The 23,828-nt window shown below is 43.2% G+C and overlaps 2 protein-coding genes across 2 annotated transcripts; both read right to left on the reverse strand.

Annotated features, from left to right (window-relative positions):
• Positions 1 to 8,218: 8,218 nt before the first annotated feature.
• On the reverse strand, positions 8,219 to 11,783 carry LOC125005695 (gamma-aminobutyric acid receptor-associated protein-like 2). The gene is made up of 4 exons (XM_047581222.1): positions 11,543 to 11,783; positions 10,444 to 10,499; positions 9,693 to 9,865; positions 8,219 to 8,703 (listed from the first exon to the last, which is right to left on the reverse strand). The coding sequence occupies exons 1-4, from the start codon at positions 11,574 to 11,576 to the stop codon at positions 8,613 to 8,615; spliced, it is 354 nt and encodes a 117-aa protein (XP_047437178.1). The 5' UTR covers positions 11,577 to 11,783; the 3' UTR covers positions 8,219 to 8,612.
• A 1,029-nt stretch (positions 11,784 to 12,812) lies between these two features.
• On the reverse strand, positions 12,813 to 16,149 carry nqo1 (NAD(P)H dehydrogenase, quinone 1). Its single transcript, XM_047581221.1, has 6 exons — positions 15,913 to 16,149; positions 14,678 to 14,845; positions 14,390 to 14,520; positions 14,164 to 14,277; positions 13,907 to 14,008; positions 12,813 to 13,398 (listed from the first exon to the last, which is right to left on the reverse strand). The coding sequence occupies exons 1-6, from the start codon at positions 15,914 to 15,916 to the stop codon at positions 13,063 to 13,065; spliced, it is 855 nt and encodes a 284-aa protein (XP_047437177.1). The 5' UTR covers positions 15,917 to 16,149; the 3' UTR covers positions 12,813 to 13,062.
• Between the last annotated feature and the right edge of the window lie 7,679 nt (positions 16,150 to 23,828).

Consider the following 23,828-nt stretch of genomic DNA (forward strand, 5'->3'; position numbering starts at 1 on the left):
TGGATGGAGCTGGGTGAAGCTGGATGGAGCTGGATGAAGCTGGATGAAGCTGGATGAAGCTGGATGAAGCTGGATGAAGCTGGGTGAAGCTCTCTAATGAGATGGAGCTGGAGGATGAGCTCTGAGAGGCTCCGTCCTCTCTTTATATGCATGCCCAGCTTGTCTTTCTCGGAGAGAATTATTCTGAGAACAGTCTGCTTCCTCCTTCAGTTCTGCCACTGCTTCTCTTTTCTCTTTCTCTGGTCATTTTTTGCAGTACAGAGAAAACTCGTACACAGAAAACACATCTGGATACGTTCAGCCTTAAATCAGAAAACTCAACCTGGATCATAGAATAGAATAGAATAGAATAGAATAGAATAGAATAGAATAGAATAGAAGAGAACAGAATAGAATACAACATGCATTAAATGTCATTTCATGGGTAACACAACAAGTAAATACAATGGTATCCAGTTCAAAATTGAAACCATAGAATGTCAGGGTCCAGGTCCTCTGGTTCTACGTCAGGGTCCATGTCCTCTGGTTCTACGTCAGGGTCCATGTCCTCTGGTTCTACGTCAGGGTCCATGTCCTCTGGTTCTACGTCAGGGTCCATGTTCTCTGGCTCTACGTCAGGGTCCAGGTCCTCTGGTTCTACGTCAGGGTCTAGGTTCTCTGGCTCTACGTCAGGGTCCAGGTCCTCTGGTTCTACGTCAGGGTCTAGGTCCTCTGGTTCTATGTCAGGGTCCAGGTCCTCTGGCTCTACGTCAGGGTCCAGTAGGATCAGAGACTCAGTGGAAACTCAGAGGATGAAAAACACGTCCAGATTATTTGTCTTCTAAATGTGAAGACGTCCAGCAGAGACATGAGCTCAGAACTGACCCAGGTCCACCAGCTACTGTCTGGACCAGTCTGGACACAAGTGGTCTTCATGGAAGAGCTGCAGCCAAACATCCGTCCCTCTGACATGGAAACAAGACCAAGAGACTCCACCATGGACCAGAACCAGAACCAGAACCAGAACCAGGACCTGGGCTCAGAACCATCTGGACTGATGAGTCAACACCAGTCACTTCACTCTGAGCTTTGATTTAAACACTCGACTTATTTATTATGACTTTACTCAGATGAAGAAAGAGTCACGTTGGAGTTTACACTCATTTAATTCATTCATTAGTTTCTTGTTCTTTGGTTCTGATATCCTGACGTCTGGAGTCGTGTTTTTAGTCCTGAGCTGAGCTCATGAAGTCATTTCTCAGTCAATGAATGAACTGAGGTGTTTCCTCTTTCACTTCCTCGTCTGTTCACGTGAATTAATCTGCTGAATGCTTTTTCTTCGAGGCTTAAAACGTTGTGGTTTTTCAGATGAACGGATCTGAAGTTTGGATCCAACTTTTGCATCAAGTTCAATGAAAATGTTGAACTGTGCTTTTAGGTTTCAGGTCAATCTGCTCATTTCTAGTAGCTCATTAGCATTCCTCTCTGCTAATGTGCTACTTCTTTGCAGCTTGTTAGCACGCTACTCTCCTAATATGCTACTTCTTAGCAGCTTGTTAGCATCCTACTATGCTAATCACCAGGGAGGACATCAGTGTGATCACCACTGACAAGTCTTCTCTTGCATTTAAAAGGGTTTATTACAAGAAAGAACAATGTCAAAAACTGTCGCCTTATATGTGATTCTTATCCCCAAGAACCACCATTCATGAACAAGGAAAACTTATCTCCTGACGTCCAGTTGGTTTTACGAGCTGACATCTGGTAAATAACCTTTTAACCTTTAGATTTTGTACACATTTCACCAACAGGAAAAACACACAACCAACATATCCTGGATTAATCCTTATCCTGGTTTCATGCCACGGCCCCAGACTTATTCATCCATGGCCGTGATCTGGAACTATCTCTGCAGCCGCTCCCCGAACTCTCTTCATTTGAATGCCTTGCATTTAAATGTAAGTTCCCTTCCCCTGTGCTGCTCCTCCTCATCTACCGACCATCCAAACCAAACTCGTCATTCATCTCTGAGAAATCAAATCTTCTCACAACTGTACATCATCGAAGGACACACCCTGGACTTGGTCATCACAAACTCTGCCCCTCTCACCAACCTGCAGGTACATGACCTTGGTGTGTCAGATCACACCAAACCCTATCATCATCCATAACCAGCATCACCTCCTCTGGCTCCAGTATCACTCTGTCATCAACAGTCACAAATCAAATCAACTCTGAATCCCACGTCTACCACCTGGTCCGTGCCTTTGTCTCCTCCAGACTAGATTACTGCAACTTCTCATCGGGATCCCCAGCAAGAGCCTGCAGAGGCTCCAGTACATCCAAACCTCATCATCCCCATCCTCCGCTCACTCCCCTGGCTTCCTGTTTCCACCAGGATTCCACCACCACCTCAAAGAACACATCACGCTCCCTTCCAGAACCAGACCTAAGACCACGGGAGATAGACCCACAACCCACCGACTATTTCCAAAAACATTTCTTTTTAGTACAATTTTTGATTCTCCATCTAAGAAGTTTTAAACTTTCTAAACCTTCTTATCTTGTTTTCTATTTGAAACATGATGATGGATAAAAGCTCTAATGTAAGAAACTCCACCACTGAGACTGGAAATGAAAAGAAAGTTTGGGCCTGACGGGAAGACGTTTCTTGTCCTGAACGTGGCAGTGTTTCTTAGAACATCCTCCAACACATTTCACTTTTAAAGACATCGGAAGAAAAACACTCTACACTTCCTTATTCCACGAGAAACATGAAACCTCATCACATTCTACTTCCTGCTAACTCCTGGTTCACGTTCCTGTTTCCTTCATTAAATGTTTTTCTATGATTCAATATAAAGTAATTCAGTCATTTAAGAATAAATAAAGACATCAGCAGGAGGTAAAGCTCCATAGAGACCAGAGGGCTGCTGCACAAAACCAGGATAAGGGATTAATCCTGGATATGTTGGTTATCCTGGATGAACTTATCCATGATGACGACTCTTCCATAGTCAGACGAGGAGGTGGTGGAGGACCACAGGAGGAACCGGAGGAGTCCTGTCCCAGTCACCATCCAGGGTGAGGAGGTGGAGGCTGTGGACTCGTACAAGAACCTTGGGGTCCACATCAACTATAAACTGGTCACATGATGCAGACGCCCCCTACAGGAAAGGACAGAGCAGGACGATCTTCCTGAGGAGACTGACTCCTCTAGACCTTCTACCAGTCTATGGTGGCCAGTGGGCTCTCCTTCCCTGTGGTGTGATGGGGGGGAATAAACTAACTGGGGAGGAAAGCTGCTCGGTGCTGGGACTGAACTTGGACTGGTTGGAAACAGTGGCTGAGAGGAGGACGAAGGACAAAATCTGTTTAATGTTGGACAATCGCTCTCATTCTCTGATGTTCATCTCCTGCATTCAGAGGATCATTCACCCCAGAGCAGAAGTGAAGCTTCAGACGCTGCTTAGTGGCCACAGATATCAGCTCTGACCTCACTGAGCCCACATGTAGACGCACAACTACTACTACTACTACTGTACTTTTTGTTGCCTGTTGTCCTATTTAATTTATTTAATTGTTTCATTTCTTTCTGGTCGCTGTTGTGCTGCTGTAACATTTGAATTTCCCCAATGGGATCAATAAAGTACTGATCTGATCTTATTTTATGATCCGGTCGCACAAAAGTGGGATATGTTGTGACATAAGTTACCATGGAGATTTATCCTGTGGAGTTAACCTGCTCCAGACCAGGATAACTTCCAGGATCTATTTAATCTCAGTCACCACAAATGGAACCAATATTTATTCCACTGCCCACTACACATCGTTATCACATTCAACTAGACGATTCAGAGATGATTTTTCAGTCAGTAGATGGTTTAGTTTCCATAGACTATATATAAAATACACACATATAAATACACATCAGAGAGTGACATGATGTTCCTTTATTGAATAAGAATAAATCAAAGCCAGTAAACTGAAGTCACACAGAGCTCACAGCATATTATACAACACACAAATAAATGCAGGACAAATCCACCTTAAATGAACAGATAAATGTGAGGCCTGTACACAGTAAACAGCACAATGGGCCAAATAATATAAAATAATACACATTCCTTTACCATTGCAGACCCATGTTAATTTAACTCTAAATCATGTGTCTCTGCCATTACAGGTTCTATTCAACAGAATGTATTTTACCTGAAATAACTTAAGACGTTTTGGTGTCTGACCAGCCGACCACTGTCAGTGAATCTGTGATCTGTCTGTCTGAGGAGCCGTGTGCGCACTGAGCCAAGATTAGTTTAACCTGGTTTAATGAATCCATGTCTGCTGCTGATCCCAGGCTTAGTCACTTATCCTGGATATCTGAGTTCTACTTTATGCCACGGGCATAAACTTCATCTCCCAGAATCCCAGAGGGCCGAAGGGTTCATTCACTTTAAGGAAAGTAATTTCCCTGCAGCTTCTTCTTCTTCTTTGTCTGAATTTGAAGTCGTGGAACATAAAGTCGGTTCAGAGAAACGACACGAGGAAGTGAAACAACGACCAGAAAAAGCTTCCATGTGAACATAAGCGTCCTTTCACTTTTAAACACAGCCCTGAGTTCTACTGCTGCTTTTCTTCCAAACGTTTCTCCATCAATCAGGATTTATTTCTTCCTGGTAGACCATGGTTCTCCACTGTCCTTCCAGTCTTTAATAAAGGTCTTAACCCAGTAGTTTAGTAGTTTCTAGATGTTTTCTCTGCTTGATGCAGCCAATGATTTGACCCTTCTCCCCCAGACTAACATCTTCTCCTCCACCAGACTAACATCTCCTCCACCAGACTAACATCTCCTCCTTCACCAGACTAACACCTCCTCCTCCAGACTAACATCTCCTCCAGACTAACACCTCCTCCTCCACCAGACTAACATCTCCTCCTCCACCAGACTAACATCTCCTCCACCAGACTAACATCTCCTCCAGACTAACATCTCTTCCACCAGACTAACATCTTCTCCTCCACCAGACTAACATCTTCTCCTCCACCAGAATAACATCTCCTCCTCCACCAGAATAACATCTCCTCCACCAGACTAACATCTTCTCCTCCACCAGACTAACATCTCCTCCACCAGACTAACATCTTCTCCTCCACCAGAATAACATCTCCTCCACCAGACTAACATCTCCTCCAGACTAACATCTCCTCCACCAGACTAACATCTCCTCCACCAGACTAACATCTTCTCCTCCACCAGACTAACACCTTCTCCACCAGACTAACATCTTCTCCACCAGACTAACATCTCCTCCACCAGACTAACATCTTCTCCTCCACCAGAATAACATCTCCTCCTCCACCAGACTAACATCTCCTCCACCAGACTAACATCTCCTCCACCAGACTAACATCTTCTCCACCAGACTAACATCTCCTCCAGACTAACATCTCCTCCACCAGACTAACATCTTCTCCTCCACCAGACTAACATCTCCTCCACCAGACTAACATCTTCTCCTCCACCAGACTAACATCTTCTCCTCCACCAGAATAACATCTCCTCCACCAGACTAACATCTTCTCCTCCACCAGACTAACATCTTCTCCACCAGACTAACATCTCCTCCTCCAGACTAACATCTCCTCCACCAGACTAACATCTTCTCCACCAGACTAACATCTCCTCCAGACTAACATCTCCTCCACCAGACTAACATCTTCTCCTCCACCAGAATAACATCTCCTCCACCAGACTAACATCTTCTCCTCCACCAGACTAACATCTCCTCCACCAGACTAACATCTTCTCCACCACCACGGGATGTAGAGGAAATGAGAAGCTCCTCATTGCATCAGTTGGTCTTAAAGAACTTGCTGAAGATAATCACCATGAACTAATGATCCACCAGGAGGCTCTGAACTATTGGATCAGTTACATCCAGGTGGAGACTTCATTCTTTGGCCAGGTAGTGAATGTATGTATAAACATGTTCAATAAATAGACTTTAATGATCCTTATCTGCACATGTAACACACACTTAAGAACCACAAGTAAAAAGAACGATGATATATGAAATACAATTCAAATAAAATATCAAGTAAATTAAAATAATAACAAAGAGTAGTATAGACCAGCAGCAACATCACGGCCCTGTTTGCAGACAGGAACTCTGCACCTTCTTCCTGACGTTAATAACATGTACTGTGAATGAACTGAGGTCATGTGATGTGTCAGTCGGGATGTTGTTGGTCGGTCTGATAGCAGCCTGCTCAAACAGGAAAGGGGGGTCAGTCGCTGATGGACCCTGACACAAACACTTTCCACCTGTGTGTGTCGACTACGGTCACTGTCCAGATGTTTGGTGACTGACTGATGCTGTTGCCATGTACAGTCACAGTCACTGACCTGGGGTCCAACGTCATTAACCAGTCAACTAACGCATCCACGGCAGCTTTAAGGCTGAGGTCATCTGAAAACCGAACCGCATAATGATTCACATGAGACCTGATTCAGTCATTAGTTTACAATGTGAAGAGAAACAGCTCACACTCAACTCAGCTAGCGTTGGAAGGAGGAGATGTGTCCGGATCAACAGAAAACAAAATGCCAGTGTGTTAGCTCTGAAGCTTTCCAGCCATGAGGCTGTATTGGCCCATCCATCGGCCCTGACTCTCCAACACCATCTAGTGGACGAACATTCTGGAATAACAGTCAACCAAAGGTTCGGTCCCAGCTTCTTAGTGATTAAATATTGTTCTAGATATTAGCTTTCAATCTTTGTGTTGTTTTAATTAGTCTAAAAAACTATTTTCATCATCATTCATGTTTCTGGTTAAGTGAGATAGAGTTACAATGAATGTCATTAGCTGACATTAGCTGCTACATTAGCATAAACAAGGTAATTTTAGCTTTCACACTAGTTTCAACAGGATGTTAGCCTAATCAGGCTCACTTTGCTACATTAGCCAAAATACTATTGAATTATAGAACATAGAATAAAGGTTTTCTAAGTCTAATCAGCTGCTATATTATCTTAGATAAATGCTATTTATTTATTTTTTGCCTAAACAAGGGAAATTTAGAGCCGCTACTTAGCCTAAATGAGCTGGCGTTAGCTGTTGCAATACTCTTAACAAAATAATATTAGCTGCTAAATTAGCATAAACAAGGTCATTTTGGCTTTCACATTAATTTCAACCAGATGTTAGCCTAATTGAGCTCACATTAGCTGCTAAATTAGACAAAATGCTATAAAATCAACTGCTATATTAGCTTAAGTTAGATTAATCTAGCTATGGTATTAGACAAAACAAAAACAAGACAACCATAACCAAATCAAGAGATTAAACAAGGTTTATTTAACCTATTCAAGATAGATTCAACAAGATAGCATCAGCGGCTAATTAGCCTAAATGAGCTAATGTTAGCTGTTGCAATAGACTAAATAAGATGAATGTTGATGTTGAAGTCTAATGTTAACTCATCAAGGTTAAGTAACAGCTAATGCTATCTTAAATAAATGTTCCTAAATTTACCTTATTTGGGGCAATGTAGCAGCTAACTTCATAGCAATTTCGCTAAGCGAAGGTGGGCTTTATTAGGTTAGCATCTTGTTGAGATTTGTTGAAGCTAAAATGGCCTTATTTAGCAGCTAATGTTATCTTCTTAAGACTATTGCAGCTAACGTTAGCTCATTTGGGTTAATTAGCGGCTAAACGTACCCTGTTTAGGTTAAAGGCTTGTTAAGTCACTGGATTTGGTTAAGGTTATCTTGTTGGGTTGAATAGCTAGCCTTATCTATTTCAAACAGCAGCTAGTTTCATAGCATTTTGGCTAATGTGAACTTGACTAGGCTGACATCTTGTTGAGAAAATAACATGAAAGCTAAAACGACTTAGATTAGGCCAACTTTATCTCATTAAGGCTAAATAGCAGCTAATGTTATCACAAATATTCCAAATTTAGCAGCTAATTTCATAGCATTTTGGCTAATGTTAGCTCGACATCTCCAAATTCTAAACTATTAATTGATGGCTTGTTTTCATTAAACATTTTATGATTAAACCTCCATGGTCCAGGAACCACATGTGGTAAATTCATGTCACGTTTGCTAATAAAACAAATGTAATGAAACTTTTCAGCTGATCTTGTTGCTTCCTGTTGTTTTATGTGAACTTTTTGTTCAAGAAATAAGGAATTAAACTTATTTCAGGGAGTGTAAGAAAAAATAGGAGTCAGTTTTATTTGTATCTTTTTATTGGTACGGTCATCCAGCTACCTTACCTTCAAATAATTAAATTAAAGTCCTTTAAATATAGAAAGAAAGCAGAAAATCTCATTCACACAAACTTGGTTTTCAAGGTTTAAACAGAGAAAAATAATAAAATCAAGATTCCTTCTAAAACATTCAAACACTAAAACATCGAACAGAGGATGTAACGCGACAGATTCATCTGGTGCAACACGAGCCAGAATAAAAACTAAAAAACACACAGGTGCATTTGCTTTGTTTATCCAGTCAGCTGATCTGTCCTCCAGGTGTGTTCCCGTCTGAATCTCTCTGGGGTTTCCCTCGCTGTTTTCAGGGGCCAGGTGAGGACTGTGATTGGACGCTGTGGCTTCATGTCTTTTGCTAAAAACCAAAGGTGTTTTCGCCGCTGTACGCCACGTATAAAAAGCCGTCCTCGTCCTTCTCCTTCTCGTACAGCTGCCCCATCGTGATACTGAAACATGAAGACAACAGCCAACTTTAGCTCATTTAAGCTAATTAGCAGCTAATGCCATCTTTAACAGGCTAAAATAACATTTGTTTAGGCTAATTTTAACTCATCATGGTTAAGTAGCAGCTAATGCAATCTTGAATAGGCGAAATTTACCTTATTTAGGTCATTGCAGCAGCTAATTTCATAGCATTTTGGCTAATGCAGAGGCTAGATGAGTTTAATTAGGTTAGCATCGTGATGAGATTTGTTGAAGCTAAAATTACCTTGTTTAGCAGTTAAAGTTATCTTCTTAAGACAATTGCAACAGCTAACTTTAGCTCATTTAGGCTAATTAGCGGCTAATGCCATCTTGAATAGGCTAAATTTACCTTGTTTAGGTTAAAGGCTTGTTAAGTGTAATATGATAGCTAGCCTTATCTAATTTAAGATAATATAGCAGCTAGGTTCATAGCATTTTGGCTAATGTACCAGCTAATGTGAGCTTGAATAAGCTAACATCTTCTTGAGAATAACACGAAAGCTAAAATGACTTAGTTTAGGCTAACTTTAGCTCATTAAGGCTAAATACCAGCTAATTTCATAGCATTTTGGCTAATGTAGCGGCTAATGTTAGCTCGATATCTCCAAAATCCTAAATTATTTATTGATGGCTCATTTTAATTAAATATGTTATGGTTAAACCTCCATGGTCCAGGAACCATATGTGGTAACGTGGTTCCTGGTTCCTCTCAGTGAGGTTTAGTGTCATGTGGTTTTCATTGAGCCAATCAGAGAAGATCAAGGAAACTCTGTCAGGTCTAATCAGGGTCTAATGTGGTCTACAAGGTCGGAAAATTAGAAGTTTTGAAAAATTTCACAAAAGTAAATAAGTCTTCTTGTGGCCTGTATAATATCAGCCTGGAGTTGACACTGTGAATTTCCACATATTTCAATAAGAGGCCTATGAAGGGTTAAATTAAGGCTGATTTTGTTGAAGAGTCACATCTGACCTGGACTGAGGCACCGTCTTGTCCACAAACAGGAAGATGGCCTTCTCTGATGGCAGCTGGATGCGTTTCCTGATGATCCACATGAACTGAGCCACTGTGATGTCCGAGGGCACCAGGTACTTCCTCTTATCGATGTCGACTATCTGAGACCCGGACACCTTCTCCACGATCACCTGGAAGCAAACACACAGGCTCAACACGTCAGATTCATCCAAACCAGCTCTTTGGTTTTAGTTTAGTTATTTATTTACAGCATATTTAAAAAAGGAAACACAAACAATGAATAGTTTACAACAGAACGTCCTTAAAGAAGCCGTTCATGGAGAAAAACAACAAGTCCACTGAGAAGCTACAACAGAGTTCAGAGACTCGTCCTGCAGCCAGAGGCAGAAGATTCTAGTGAGATGGAGGGAGAAATTAATCTAAAGAGTTTCTTCTGTACGAGGAGTAGTTAGAAAGAAAAGATGGATGGATAGATAGAGCCCCAGACAATATGACAATAATTGAGAAAAACTCAAACTGTAAGAGACGTATTAACTTTTCACAAAATTCATCGACCTTCTGTATCCAAGATTTACATGTTGTTTCTGAGTTAAATTTTCATCAATAGTTACTCAAAGAAATTTCGTATGTGGTACTTGACGGATTTTATACCCATTAATACATTTTCTGTCTAATTAGACTTTATTGCAGAAGACCATGAACATGTATTGACTGATATTGGAGCAGATGATCCTTCCTATTCACTCACCGGGACCCTGTCAGGGTACTTGCTGCGGATCTTGGCGGATTCTATGCACCGATGTTCTGCAGAAAAACAAGAGAAATACATTTAAAATGTTTGAATATATGAGAATACAATGATTGAAGGTCAGTGTTGGTGAGTTTAAAGCTCGAATGGTGCAGACAGGAACACGACAACAATCAATTTCTGAAAGAGGCTCTGTGAGACTCTCAGGCTGATGCATCGATTAAGAAAAACCTGCAACTAGCTCCAGCTGAGTCCATCAGTCACTGAACAGGTTAATCAAAGACCAACAAAGAGACGAGCTACACCTTCTACAAGCTGAGAAGGTTTTAAAAAGAACCTGAACCTTGAAACCACAGATGATGAGTGGATCTTTGTGACTATGAAGATCAGCTTATCAATAACTCCAGAATGAACCTGTTTAACCCTCCATGGTTCCTCTTTATGGGAAAGCAGCAGCTTCATGAACCAATCAGAGCTCTGGACACCAGTTGTGTTTGAGTAGATGCTGCATGATGCAACATGTCATTTTCTTCTGGTTTCATTGATAAAAGTCATTATAGGATTCAACAAACACACAAACAAAAAAATAACAGAAACCAGTGCAAAATAATCCAGAAATGAATCAACTGGATATAAATAAATCGTTTGTTGCAGCCCTAAACTTTAAAGACAGATTTTACAGCTTGTTCCTAAATACGTCACATGCCCCTACGTCATGACGCACAAACAACAAACAGCTGTTCGTGGTTTTCTGCTCTGTGTCAATATCCAACATCAAACTGGAGAACACAAAGGAGGCCGATATGTTTTTAAAGCAGAGACAGAGTCTTTAATATCATTTAATATTAATGTTCGGTCTGAGCTAAACACAAAGCTACAACAACAACAACAACAACAACAACAACAGCAGCAGCAGGAGCCTGAAGGACAGGGCCGAGCTGAGGCCACGACCCGTTTATTAGCGACACTTCTCACACTCTTAAACACCCAAATCGTTTGCTAGTGGCCTAAGTTAAAGGCTAAATTAAATCTGTGGTGATATTTTTTAATATATATATAAATCATCAAAACAACATGAGCAGCAGCTTCCGCCTCTCACCCAACGAGTGATCCTCTTTGAACATCCATTTCATGTTTGCCGTTGCCGGGCTCTTTTCCCTCCACGGAGCAGATTATAACCTCGAGCCGCGGATACTTTCAGGTTCCGGGAGTAAACCGCTCGCTTCTAACGCGTCCCTTCGGTTCGACCTCTTAAATTATCTGGTAAAAGTCAAGCGAAGCTTTTCAACGGTTCAACAAAACAACAAACAACAAGCAGCCTCCTCTTCACGGTCAGCCCGGGAGCCCCGCCCCCGTCATCACGGCCTGTACCACCCACAGGATGGGGGGGGGGGTCTGTACCGCTCTCAGATCCAACAGTAAATAGTTAAATTTAAATGAATAAACCGTTAATGACATTTAATCAAAATATATAAGAATTTTAAGCTATTATGTGTATTAAAAACTTTAAACACACGGAATTTCTACAATTCAGAGAAAATGTCTTCCGATTATAAAATGTGCGCCCCCCCTTACAGTCTATGATACAGCTGAGCCCGCCCCCTCACGGTCAGCCCCGCCCATAAAGGACATACCATCTGTCGCACACTGGGGAGATCCGACGGTAAATATTTAAAGTTTAATAAACAATTAACGACATTCAACCAAAGTGTACGACTATAATTTATATGTATTAGTTACACACACGGAAATAACACACAGACTTTCTTTATTTCAGAGACAATGTTTTCCGATGAAGTAATGTGTTCCACCCCTTGTTCAGTCTATGGTGCGGCCCCCCTCTGGAATATAAACACAACCATGAAACCAAATGAGGAAAAAATAACATAAAATAAAATAAAATGAAATATAATGAAATAAAATGTATAGTTCTACGTATATTCACGTAGAATGTACAGTAAACATGTCTCGTATGCACATGTGCGTCATCCAGGCCTGGAGCATCCACGGTTAATGGGAATAATTCTAACTTTTATTACAGATTAATTACTTAAAATGTTCCTCCGTAATAGGGGAAGGGGAGAAAACAGACGTTGGACATTTAAATTCTAAATAATGGCAATGAATAGCTTTTATTTTGAGTCTCTTTATGTGCCTAGTTTTAGTTGCCTTGTGTCTCTTTGCAGGCAGTAGTTATTTTTAGTCTTCACCCCCGGTACCTTTACCTCTCTGCATGTTTCCTTTCTTTACTTTCCAACATGAAACAGTGAACACATGCAGACGTTAAGATTCGTTGTAGTTTTTTCTCCCCTTTACATACGGAGGCGTCAGGCAGGTTTGTGGCTGCTTCATTCACACACTGACAACACTCTGGTTGAAAGAACTTTATTTTTTACAGATGTTTTTCTTCATGACCACAAAGTGAAACATCCTTCCAGCTCCACTCAGAAACTATTCAGACCCTCTATGATTAAATATTGTGGGCTATCGAGGGTAGATTTGATTTGGAGTTAACTTTAAAATCTGTAGGAAGTAGAAAACTACTAGTTTATTGTTTTCAGGAGGGTTTTATTTTTTTATTTCAGCTTCAGTAAAAGAGGAACATGTGCGTCTCACATGTCAGAGGTTGGAGCTGCAGCCTGGCTCTTGGTCCTGCGAGGCTCTGGTCTGGTTGTCGGGCGGCAGCGGTTTCCCGAGGTGATGTCCCGTGGTGATGCCAAACGGCTGCAGCTCTTTCTCCTTCTTCACCTCGGGCCTCAGCAGGAACCCCCCGGCAAAGCTGAGGTCGAAGAGCTCGCAGGGGGCAAAGGTCAAAGGCTTCTCTTCCTGCAGGCCTTTGAGCCGAGCTCGCCAAGCCTCGAGCATCGCGGCTCGACCGGCGGCCGGACAGTGAGCCGGACTCCAGAAGATCTGAGGAGCCAGAACCTGGAAACCACAGAAATGCAGCGTGCCGTTCTGAAGGAAACAGAGAAGAAGAAGCATGTAAGAGGCAACCAAACATTTAACCTCTCATCATTCCAGCCTGTTTAGGACGTAGCCAAATAACTGAACGCTGCTCATGAACATGTTGGAGCTCATTCATGGTCTCAGTCTCTGTTTAAAGACAAGACTCTGAAGTTTCCGTCACTACAGTCAGAATCTCTCTAAGTGGTTTAGTTCTGGACGAATCAAAGCTGGAACACAGTGAAAAATAACAAGTTGTTGTGTTGGTTGAATCCTATAATGACTTTTATCAGTGGAACCAGAAGAAAATGACGTATTACATCATGCAGCATTTACTCAAAGAGCTGCTGCCGTCCCATAAACCACCCGAGGAACCATGGAGGGTTCAGGCAAGTGGGAAATGAAACGATGTCCACAAGCCATGAAGTTACAGACCATTCCCTTTACAATTTAAACAAAATCACCTTTTATTTTCACCTTTTACATTTTGAAAATAACAGAAAAATGAAAAAATAGTCACCTGCAGAGGCCACAGAGTGACGTTGATGTCTCCATTGATGCCGTCGGCCTGAAACATCGTCTGTGTTGCTCCAGTGGTGAAAGACAACATGGCTTTCTTATCCTACAACACAGGGAAGAAAGAGTCAAGCTCTAAAACTAGTCCTGGTACCGCTTTAACATGAGACTAGAACCACCTCCTTCCCTCCTTCCTTCCTTCCTCCCTTCCTTCCTCCCTTCCTTCCTTCCTTCCTTCCTTCCAGACCAGATCAAACTAACCTTGAAGATGCCGTTGTTGTACATCTTCTCCAGGGAGAAAGCGAAGCCTTGTGTGAGGACTCGGTCCATCCAGCCCTTCATGACGGCAGGAACACTGAACCAGTACAAAGGAAACTAGAACAATATGGAGACAGAACATTTAGCTGGAAGAAGGAAGGAAGGAAGGAAGGAAGGAAGGAAGGAAGGAAGGAAGGGAGGGACGGAGGGTGGGTGGAGTCTGTCTGACCTGGAAGATGACTAGCTCCGCCTCCTCCACTTTCCTCTGCTCCTCCATGATGTCAGAGCTGAGGCGTCTCTCCTTCCAGGCCCACATGGTCTCCTCTCCATACTGGAACAGATCCGGGTTCCTCAGGTCCCCTGAACACCACCAGAACCAGAACCAGAACCAGAACCAGAACCAGAATCAGAGAGAGAGAAACTTCTGGAGGCTTTTAATGTGACCGTCCTTCCTTCTCGTTGATCTCTCAGTTATCTACAGTGAACTATGTGGGTTTGGAGGTTGGTGGCATCTCACCGATGATGTCGTCTCTGGTGGCGTTGGCTCTGAAGTTCGTGGCGTAAAGGTCGGACACGATGACCCTGTAGCCCTGCTGGGTCAACTCCTGAACAGACACGTCCAGGACGGCGGCGTTGAAAGAAGCTGGACTCTGGTGGGCGAACACGATCAGAGCCGTCTTCTGAGCTGGACACAAGGACACAACACTTCATCTTCAATGAGTGAACATGGATTAATCCATCATCAGTGAAGCATCTGCAGCAGAACGACTGTGAACGTGTCTCAGTTTGTCCAAGTAGCGTTAGCGTTAGCACCAGCTGATCCGGTAGTGACAGGCAGCAGAACCAACCCATAAAGATGGAAGACGCTAAACAGCACGTTGGTCCTCTCCATGGGACATTTGAGGACAAAGACACCAAGAGGGACCAGTGGAGACACATAAAGTATCATCACACTCTGCAGGAAGGAGTTTTCTTTCCAGCTTCAAACAGCACATGAACCAAGCCAAGCATACGTTAGCCGGGGATTCTGCTAGCACTTGGGCTAACGCGGCTAACAGCTGGAGACAAACCAAGACAAACCAAGACAAAGACAAGCTGCCAATGCTGCTGCTAATATGTGTCCACTCCTGCAGCCACTGTTCACTGGGAGACACTGTTCTCAATAAGAAGCGTCAGCTCTCCTCTGGTTGGACAATGTCCACAAGTTAGTTTGTCTCCGTAGCAACAGGGACACATTGATGTGGACACAAAAAAGACACAAAAAGAAACTGTCGAAGGTGTTGAATCAACACGTTCAGTGCAGATTTATTCTCTTCTTCCTGGAGTCTGTTTGTTTATGAACAATGAAACGAATCAATAGAGATTAAACATGAAGGAGATTTAATCTGATTAATCAGAATTAATCTGATTAATGAGAATTAATTAAAATCGTTTGACAGCTCAAATAAAAACATAATGTTCCTGTTTCTTTGCTGTGGAACAGACTTTAACCTGTTTCCTTCTGAACCCTGAACCAGAGAGAATCAGGTCCTGTCACAACAATTAAATTAAATCTTTGGTTGAAGAGACAGAAAACTACCACAAAGAGACACCTGTCCATTATAAAGACAGCAAGAAAGAGCGAGACACAGAAACCAGTAGAACCGGAGAGTTGCAGTTTTCAGAAGAGTCAACATGTATTGTAATAATTAAAGTGAATGATCAGAGACGACCTGCAGACGTTTCTATGCGGAGGCTGAATGCGAGTCTTACCCATGGTGAGTCCTCCGGTCCGTCTGCAGCCGACCCGCCGCCTCACGCCTCTTATAGACCTCAGAGAGCGTGAGAAACATGCTTCAGATACCAGGACCAACAGATACGTCTGGAAGTCACAAGTACACACCGGAGCAAAAAAAAAAGAAGAAGGGAAGAGGAAGGAGGCGTCGCAGGTCTGCAGGACCGGTCGAACCGAGTTCCTGGAGTGGGAGGAGTGAGTGTTTGCGTGGACTCAGTGGAGCAGGCGAATGAGATTTATTCACAAAGAATGTTTGGGTCCCTTTCAGGGGATTATCTGACCTGGTCATGTGGCTCAATAAACGCTCTAATCCCAATTAAGATCACCTCATTAGGGGGAAAGTGGCGTCAGGTTAGTGAAGACTGAGCTGGTTCCATGAGAGACTGGCAAGGAAGGAAGGAAGGAAGGAAGGAAGGAAGGAAGGAGGGAGGAAGGAAGGAAGGAAGGAAGGAAGGAAGGAGGGAGGGAAGGAAGGAAGGAAGGAAGGAAGGAAGGAACGAGTCATGTTAGTGAAGCCTGAGCTGGTTTCATTTCACCAGTGGAGATAACATTTTTATCGACTGAAGTCAAAAGTTCACGGCTGCTCTTTGAATCTGAGAACTGACTCATCATCAGCTGCAACAAATCTGATGAAAGTGAAACGAAGCTCAACGAAGCTGCAGAGATTTGAATCACAGACGATGAACTGATGACAACCTGCAGCATTTAACTCCTCATCTCATGTCACCTGGTTCCAGATCAAAGATATGACAACAATTCCACGAAGGGGAGGAAGGAAAGGAGGGGAGGAAGGAAGGCAGGAAAGGGAGGAAGGAAGGAAGGAAGGAAGGGGGGGAGGAAGGGAGGGAGGAAGGGAGAGATAACATAAACAACATCCAGCATCAAACCAAGTCTGAAACCACTTGTAAAACAGTGAGAAACCAAGTCCAGACCCATTCAAATACAGAAACTAAAACCAGTTCTAAACCAGGTCCAAACATCGGGCCAAAAACAGAACAAAACCTCGTCCAGGTCTAATTTAAAACCAGATTCAGATCCAGTGTGAAACCAAGTCCAAACCAGTTAAAATTCAAACTCTGTTCAAACCTGCAACCAGCTCCAAAATAGAAACAGTCCAAACTGTAGTCAAACCAGTTTCAACCTGTCCAGACTCAAATCTGAAACCAGTCTAAAATGAATCCAAATTCAGTCTAAAAACTGAACTGAACCTGATGAGTCTGTAACTGCTCCAAGTTCAAACCAGTTCAACAACTTGAACCAAGTCTGACACCAGGTCCAAACTAAATTCTAGCCCAGGTCTAATCTAAAACCAGTTCCAAATCACGCTGAAACCAGTTCAAATATAAAGTCTAAAATCTGTTAAAACCTGTGTGAAACCGTTCTGAAACCACATCGGACCAAAACCAGACCGAACCTAAACCCAGTTAAAGTTCTGACTGTTCCACTGAAGCTGTTTTCATGGTGTCCACCTGGGTTCTGGTTCCCATCCCTGCAGGTCCGGCCTTTATTTACTCATGTTGAAGCCGGAGCAGAACGTTCCTCTGAACCTCCGTCAGGTTTCTGCTCCACTGCACCATCAGGTCGAAGGGAGGAAAAACTCATCCGTCTGCTCGGGTCGACCCCCCAGGGCGGCTTCATGTCTGCTGGTTTAGGTAAAGTGAAAGAAAATTAAATTCAGTTTTCATGCTTTAAAGACAGAAAAGCTTCGCTCCACAGGGTTTAGTCTGTTTGTTTGTTTTTTTAGATGCGTCCTGACAAATAAACTGTAACTCTAACAAACAGCACCACCTGCTGGACGCTGCCTGTCTTTGCATTTCTTTGATTTCATTTTCTTAAAAAGAGTCTAAACATGTTAATATCGCTTAATTAGACCAGAAAAGACTGAACCAAAGACCGAGAGAAGAAGGGAGCTGTGGCGCAGTGGTGAGGGGGGTTCAGAGGGTCACAGGTTCAACTCCCGCCCCGTCCATGGCTGTGGCGCCCTGAGCAAACTCCCCGGGCGCAGCCACCAGACACATCACATCACTGTGTGTGAACACCTGGATGGATCTGCAGGATCTGCACCTGTCGGGGGGGGAAGGGGGACAGGAGCAGGAGGAGCAGACCGGTTTCTGAAGGCTTCCACTCTGCTGATGAAAAACCTGGAGAACTTGTTTGCAGGAGGACAAATGATAGTTCACGGTGTTAAATAAAAGCTTTGGATTATTGGCACTATTGGAAATGAAACTGGAGAAGTATTTGGTTCTTGCTTCGTCACATTTGTGTGAGTGATGTGTTGGGATCTGGGATCTGCCTTTCTGCACGGTTTCCTGAGAGTACGGATGCAGCCGGTGTTTCACCAGGGCACAGTTTGTTTTGGGGGGTTTTGAGTTTGAGACGAGCGATAGAGTCCAGGATGTTGGCACATGTTGAGTTTAACTGGGAAGTGATTCCTTGGTGAGGAGGGGGAGGAGGGGTGAGGAGGGGTGAGGAGGAGTGAGGAGGGGTGAGGAGGGTGAGGAGGGGTGAGGAGGGGTGAGGAGGGTGAGGAGGGGACCATGGTTACGTGTTTGGCCAGAGACTCATAAAAAGTTCAAAGACTCCATAACACAGATAAAACCAGAGGCTTTGTTGTTAGATATAGATATTTCGGTGCCACATAGTTTCGTGATGATAAACCTGCCGTCATCTCCCATTTTTCACGCACAACAACACAATGACAAACTCGGTCTTTTTCCTTCAGCGCTCTGAGTCATGTGAGGACCTTTGGGAAAGGAGAGAGAAACACGCCTCAAGTTTAGGATGAACTCAGTAAAGTGACGTTAAAGCAACCTCCTCATTTCTCCTAGTTTATCGGATGAGTAATAAAAAGATGAGCTAACGTATCCTAGCAAAGCAAATATTACTGCATACACACTGCTCATGTGATTTACTTCACCTCTAGAAAGACGTGTGGTCCAGAAGCAGAACAGGTCACAGGTAAACCTGAGCGTTTCTTAGGCCGAGGTTTGATTTAGCACCGTCCTGATGTCGCTGTCTTTCCCCTCCAAGGAAAACAGATGCACCAGTTTCTTTATCTCCTCAGTCAAGCTGCTAAATGCTACTGTTAGCAGCAATTAGTCATTGATTTATTCCAGTCACAATGTGGAAATGTATTTATTTTTAGTCCTGTGACTCTTTGCACTGTGGTGCATTGGGGACTGGATGTTGTTGCTACTGACAGAGGGAACTGTTGCTTTATGTGCTGCCCTGTTTGTTTGTTTGTTTGTTTGTTTGTTTGTTTGTTCGCGTGCTGTCTGACTGGAGACTCAAACTGAATTTCCCTATTTGGGATAAATAAAGTAGTTTGAATTGAATTGAATATAGTTCCTTGACTTTTTAATTTAAAGTTTATTTAGGAGCTGGTTGAGAGCATTTAGATTTAGACTTTAATGACCCACGAGGGAAACAAGGACTGATATTTATATGGTAAAAGCTCCACTGATAGTAAAGTGTGACCTTTAGCTTCTTTACACCACACAGCCTTTAATAGGAAAAGTGTTTCAGCCTCAGTTTCAGTTAGTTTCAGCTCTGATAAATGCAGCTAAATAAAAGATGCTAACGCTAAGAGCTTCACTGAGACGTAGCGTTAACAAACATTCACTGTATTATTTTATTGTTATTTATCGCTGAACTGAAATAGTTCCTGTAACTACGACAAAACAACAACATCCAGAACCTGATGTGACTTCATCAGTAAAAACAGCATAAATTAATATCAGCTGACACTAAATGAACCACAGCACCAGGTTTCTGAGTCTGGATTCCAGTTGTTTCTTCTAAAGCAGTGAAACGTTTACTTCTCTGTTCTCTGGCTGATATCTGTGAAAATATAAAACATATCTCTGACTGTTTTTCAGACCTCTTGCTTCAGTCACACAACAGCTCTTCACCGTGTTTTTATTGAGTTTCCCAGTTTAGATGCTGTTAAAGCCGATGATTCAAACTAATGCTGCTGATCTGCATGTTCACCTGTCACTCAGGGGCCGTAACCATGGAGACCTCGGCTCCCTGTGACATCACAGACACACCCTCTGTGGGACGTTTGAAGTCCATGGGATAAATCTATATACATTTTTATTAAAAGTAAAAAGACTAATGTTTTTCATGTTCATTGTGATCATCAGGGGTGGGGGGGGGGGGGGGGGGGGGTTGCTGGAGTCCGTCCCACCATCAGGCGAAGGCGGAGTCCACTCTGGACAGGTGTCCAGTCCATCACAGGACAAACACAGAGACAGACATTCACACTCACACCTGGGGTCAATGTAAACCAGCCTAAGGAGCAGGTCTCTGGAGGGGGGAGGAACCCGGAGAACCCGGAGGGAACCCACACAGACACAGGGAGAACATGTGAGCTCCGCCCAGAAAGACCCGAGCTGGACTCGAACCCGGACCTTCTGGCTGGGAAGCATCAGCGCAGTTACCAGGGAAAGTAACTATCGCGTTACTCTTCCTATTTTAAGTTTAAATGTGTCTAATAATTAGAATTTTTTCTTAGCAGGTTTCAGCCAGTTGCATATATAATTATACAGAAACACACTGACACAGAACTGTTAATATTTACTGCCCCTCAGACTCTAGTAAGATGAGTCGCTTTCATCGGCTCAAAAAGTTGGACGTCCACCTGTTTTTTCCTCCCTCACACTTCATCATGTACTTTACAGAAAAAGTTTCAGTTTGTTGATGACCTGAAGAATGGAGCCGTCAAAGCCCCGCCCCTTTCTAAAGGCTGATATTAGAATGAATCACTGTGTCCTGTACAGAGCCTCATATCTGCCTCCAAATCCCCCTTTTCTGCACAGCGCTGCCATGATGCTCAAAGTGTGAGACGTCGCTGTACGAGCTGGACAGAAACACAGTCACTGTTCATCTATCAGCTTCATTAACCATCGTGTAACAACACATTTGATTAGTTTGATTGAAAGAAAAGGATCAACAGTCTGTGTCCTTCACAGATCAGTGTTTATGGGAGAAGATCACAGCTTGTTTTGGATGGAGCTTCTACACGGATCCAGTCTGAGTGTAACAGGCAGATATGAGTCAGAGAGAAAAACCCGGGTCGACCCGTGAACCGGGTTTATCTCCACTGCAGCTTTTCCTCCACATCCTGCTGCCGCTTCCCTCTGCTGGTGGGTGTGGTTTGTGTTTAAACTGAACTCTGCCTGTGATTGGTTATCGTGAAAGTCTGCTGCACCTCAGCCAATCACCATCACCTGTGCGTTTGTTTGGCTCCTCCCTCCTCTCCTCAGTTTCGGTGTACTCAGTTGTACAGATAGTATTTAGAAGAATCTGTAGAGAGACCATGTGGTTCTGGGCGGCCATGTTGATTTTATGAATGAAAACAGACAGAATGTGATCAACTATGACAAAGTCAAAAAGTCCCACAACTATATATTGGCCTGTTTCCTCTTCACATTCAGCTCGTGGACAGATGTCAAAATGTTTCATGTGTTTTTCTTCGTCTACTTTCAGGACGGGAGAAGAAATTCTGATGGGTTCAAATCCTGTCAATCAGCTCAGGATGGATGTTTTATAAAATCTAGAGCAGAAACATGACACAGGTCTGAGTTTAGATTCTTTCACAGTGATATTTACTCTTTAATCAACAATGAGAAAACTGAGGTTTGTTTCAGGAAGAAATCCCAAAGGAAGCAGCAGCGTCTTTACCACAACGTTCACTTTCTACATCTTTGAGACGCCTGAGCTGTTTGTTTTGATGAGTGCTTATTGTTTCTAGGTAGATTTTCAACTCCACCATGAATATAAAGTTATTGTAAATCTGCAAACAGGTCCAATGATGCCACAAACAACCGCAAAACATTTCCAAATCCAACCTAAAACCAGCCCAAAAACTAGTCCAGAACCGTTTAGCTCAGCTCCCGGAGAGTCGAAACCAGGACGTCAGCATCTGAACCCAGGTGGAATTTCTCAGGGTGAAGTTGTCCACTTCACTTCCGTGTCTCTTTTAACAAACAACAAAACTATGACAAGACAGTAAATGACTCCAGAGAGGGTTTTTTTGTTGTACAGCATCGAATCACAACAGAGCTGCAGGAAGTTCCTGCTGAAAGTGTTGCGGGAATGTTTTCCGCTCACTGAGTTGCATCAGGTCAGTGGCTCGTTGCAGCGTAATCTGGTCTAAATGCAGGACAGGAGGCTTTATAGCGAGGGGGAGGAGACGGCCGGGACGTTGCGTCACCCTACAGGTTTCACCACTTATGCAAATAAAACACCTGCAGGAATGTGTGCAATCGAAGTCCGTCAGACGACTCCAGCGTTCCTCTCTACAACTGCCTGATACACATAGAAAACAATAAATAAAGACAATAAAAATGAATCAAACACCTGAGCTGATGTTCAAAGTGTGAAACCTTAGTATTTCCAAGAACTGCTGTTAGCTTTGAGGGTAGAAAGAGCTACTGTTAGCAGGGAGGTGGGAGGTGTTGACCCCTTCTGAATCATCAGCATTGTGTTCTCTCTAGATCACTGGGAATGTCCCTGAAACTCAGCAGACAGGCCCAGCGCCCTGTTACATTTTTGTGTTGGCAGGAAAAAGGAGATTCCAAAAACTATGTGTAGTCCAGCCAGCAGTGCTGCAGTTGAATCAACTTTTACCGACGAGAGGTTAACGTGACTCACAGTCTGAGGCAGTCAAATACAATACTTGGCTACGTTTCCTGTCCTGGACAAAGGAGGTGGGCGGCCCATCGAGGAGGAAGTGGTCCGAAACCGCCGTCCCAGCTGCAAACGCTGGAGCTGAGTTTGCGTCGTCCCTGATGTGTCACCACGCTGATAAGGAGAGGAGGAGTCACCATGACAACAAAAACCAAATGATGACAAGTTTTGTCCGTAGTGAAAAATACACAGAAAACCTTCCTGTAACTATTAAGGAGGAGTTTTCCTGCTCTCCTTCTTCCAACTCATGAGGAGAACAGTCCCCAATGAAGCTGGTGGTTTGGGTTCACACACCCATCAGCCATAACGTTATGACCACCGCCCTAATATTGTGCAGGATGGACGTGGGTTGTTTCCTCCTGTGTTTTTATACACAGCCTGGACACAAGAAGTCTGTCCTCCACCGGCATCTAACTGAGCTCATAGTTCACAATCAGAATCAGAAAAAACTTGATTTATCCCCGAAGAAAATAAGAGCAGGGACATAAAATAACAAAAAGAATAAAACATTGCAAAAGTGGAAAAACTGCATATTATGTGCAGTGACAGGAGAGAGATGAATGTGGGAAATAATATCAAGGCCAATATGTAAAAACTGTAAACAGCAGATACAGTATGAAAAAAAAATAAAATAAAAATTAAAATTGAAAGTCACATTGTAGTTAAAGTGACTATTGCACAAGAGGACGTGATATTGCACTTGAGTGTAACACAGAACTTAAGGTATTGTGGCCGTCGTAGAGTTCAGAGCCTCCTGGTTCATGGTGACTTTCTACAACAAGTTCTTTAAGACCAACTGATGCATGAGGAGCTTCTCGTTTCCTCCACATCCCGTGGTGGTGGAGGAAATGTTAGTCTGGTGGAGAAGATGTTAGTCTGGTGGAGGAGATGTTATGTGGAGGAGAAGTTAGTCTGGTGGGAGATGTTAGTGATGGAGAATATGTTAGTCTGGTGGAGGAGATGTTAGTCTGGTGAGGGAAGTTAGTCTGGTGGAGAAGTGGAGGAGATGTTAGTCTGGTGGAGGAGATGTTAGTCTGGTGGAGGAAAGTTAGTCTGGTGGAAGTGGAGGAGATGTTAGTCTGGTGGAGGGAGATGTTAGTCTGGTGGAGGAGATGTATCTGTGGAGGAGATGTTAGTCTGGTGGAGGAGAGTGTTAGTCTGGTGGAGAGAGGTGTAGTGTGGAGGAGATGTTAGTCTGGAG

The sequence above is a fragment of the Mugil cephalus genome, chromosome 3 (assembly GCF_022458985.1).
Source record: "Mugil cephalus isolate CIBA_MC_2020 chromosome 3, CIBA_Mcephalus_1.1, whole genome shotgun sequence".
NCBI classification, from domain to species: Eukaryota; Metazoa; Chordata; class Actinopteri; order Mugiliformes; family Mugilidae; genus Mugil; species Mugil cephalus.

Coding starts and splice junctions, on each gene's coding strand:
- LOC125005695 (XM_047581222.1), bottom strand. CDS start 11,576: ATGAAATGGATGTTCAAAGAGGATCACTCGTTGG. Junction 9,866..10,443: donor AGTACCCTGACAGGGTCCCG/GTGAGTGAATAG, acceptor GTTTGCTTCCAG/GTGATCGTGGAGAAGGTGTC. Junction 8,704..9,692: donor AAGACGGTGCCTCAGTCCAG/GTCAGATGTGAC, acceptor TTCATGTTTCAG/TATCACGATGGGGCAGCTGT.
- nqo1 (XM_047581221.1), bottom strand. Junction 14,521..14,677: donor CACCAGAGACGACATCATCG/GTGAGATGCCAC, acceptor GGTGGTGTTCAG/GGGACCTGAGGAACCCGGAT. Junction 14,009..14,163: donor ACAACAACGGCATCTTCAAG/GTTAGTTTGATC, acceptor CCTGTGTTGTAG/GATAAGAAAGCCATGTTGTC.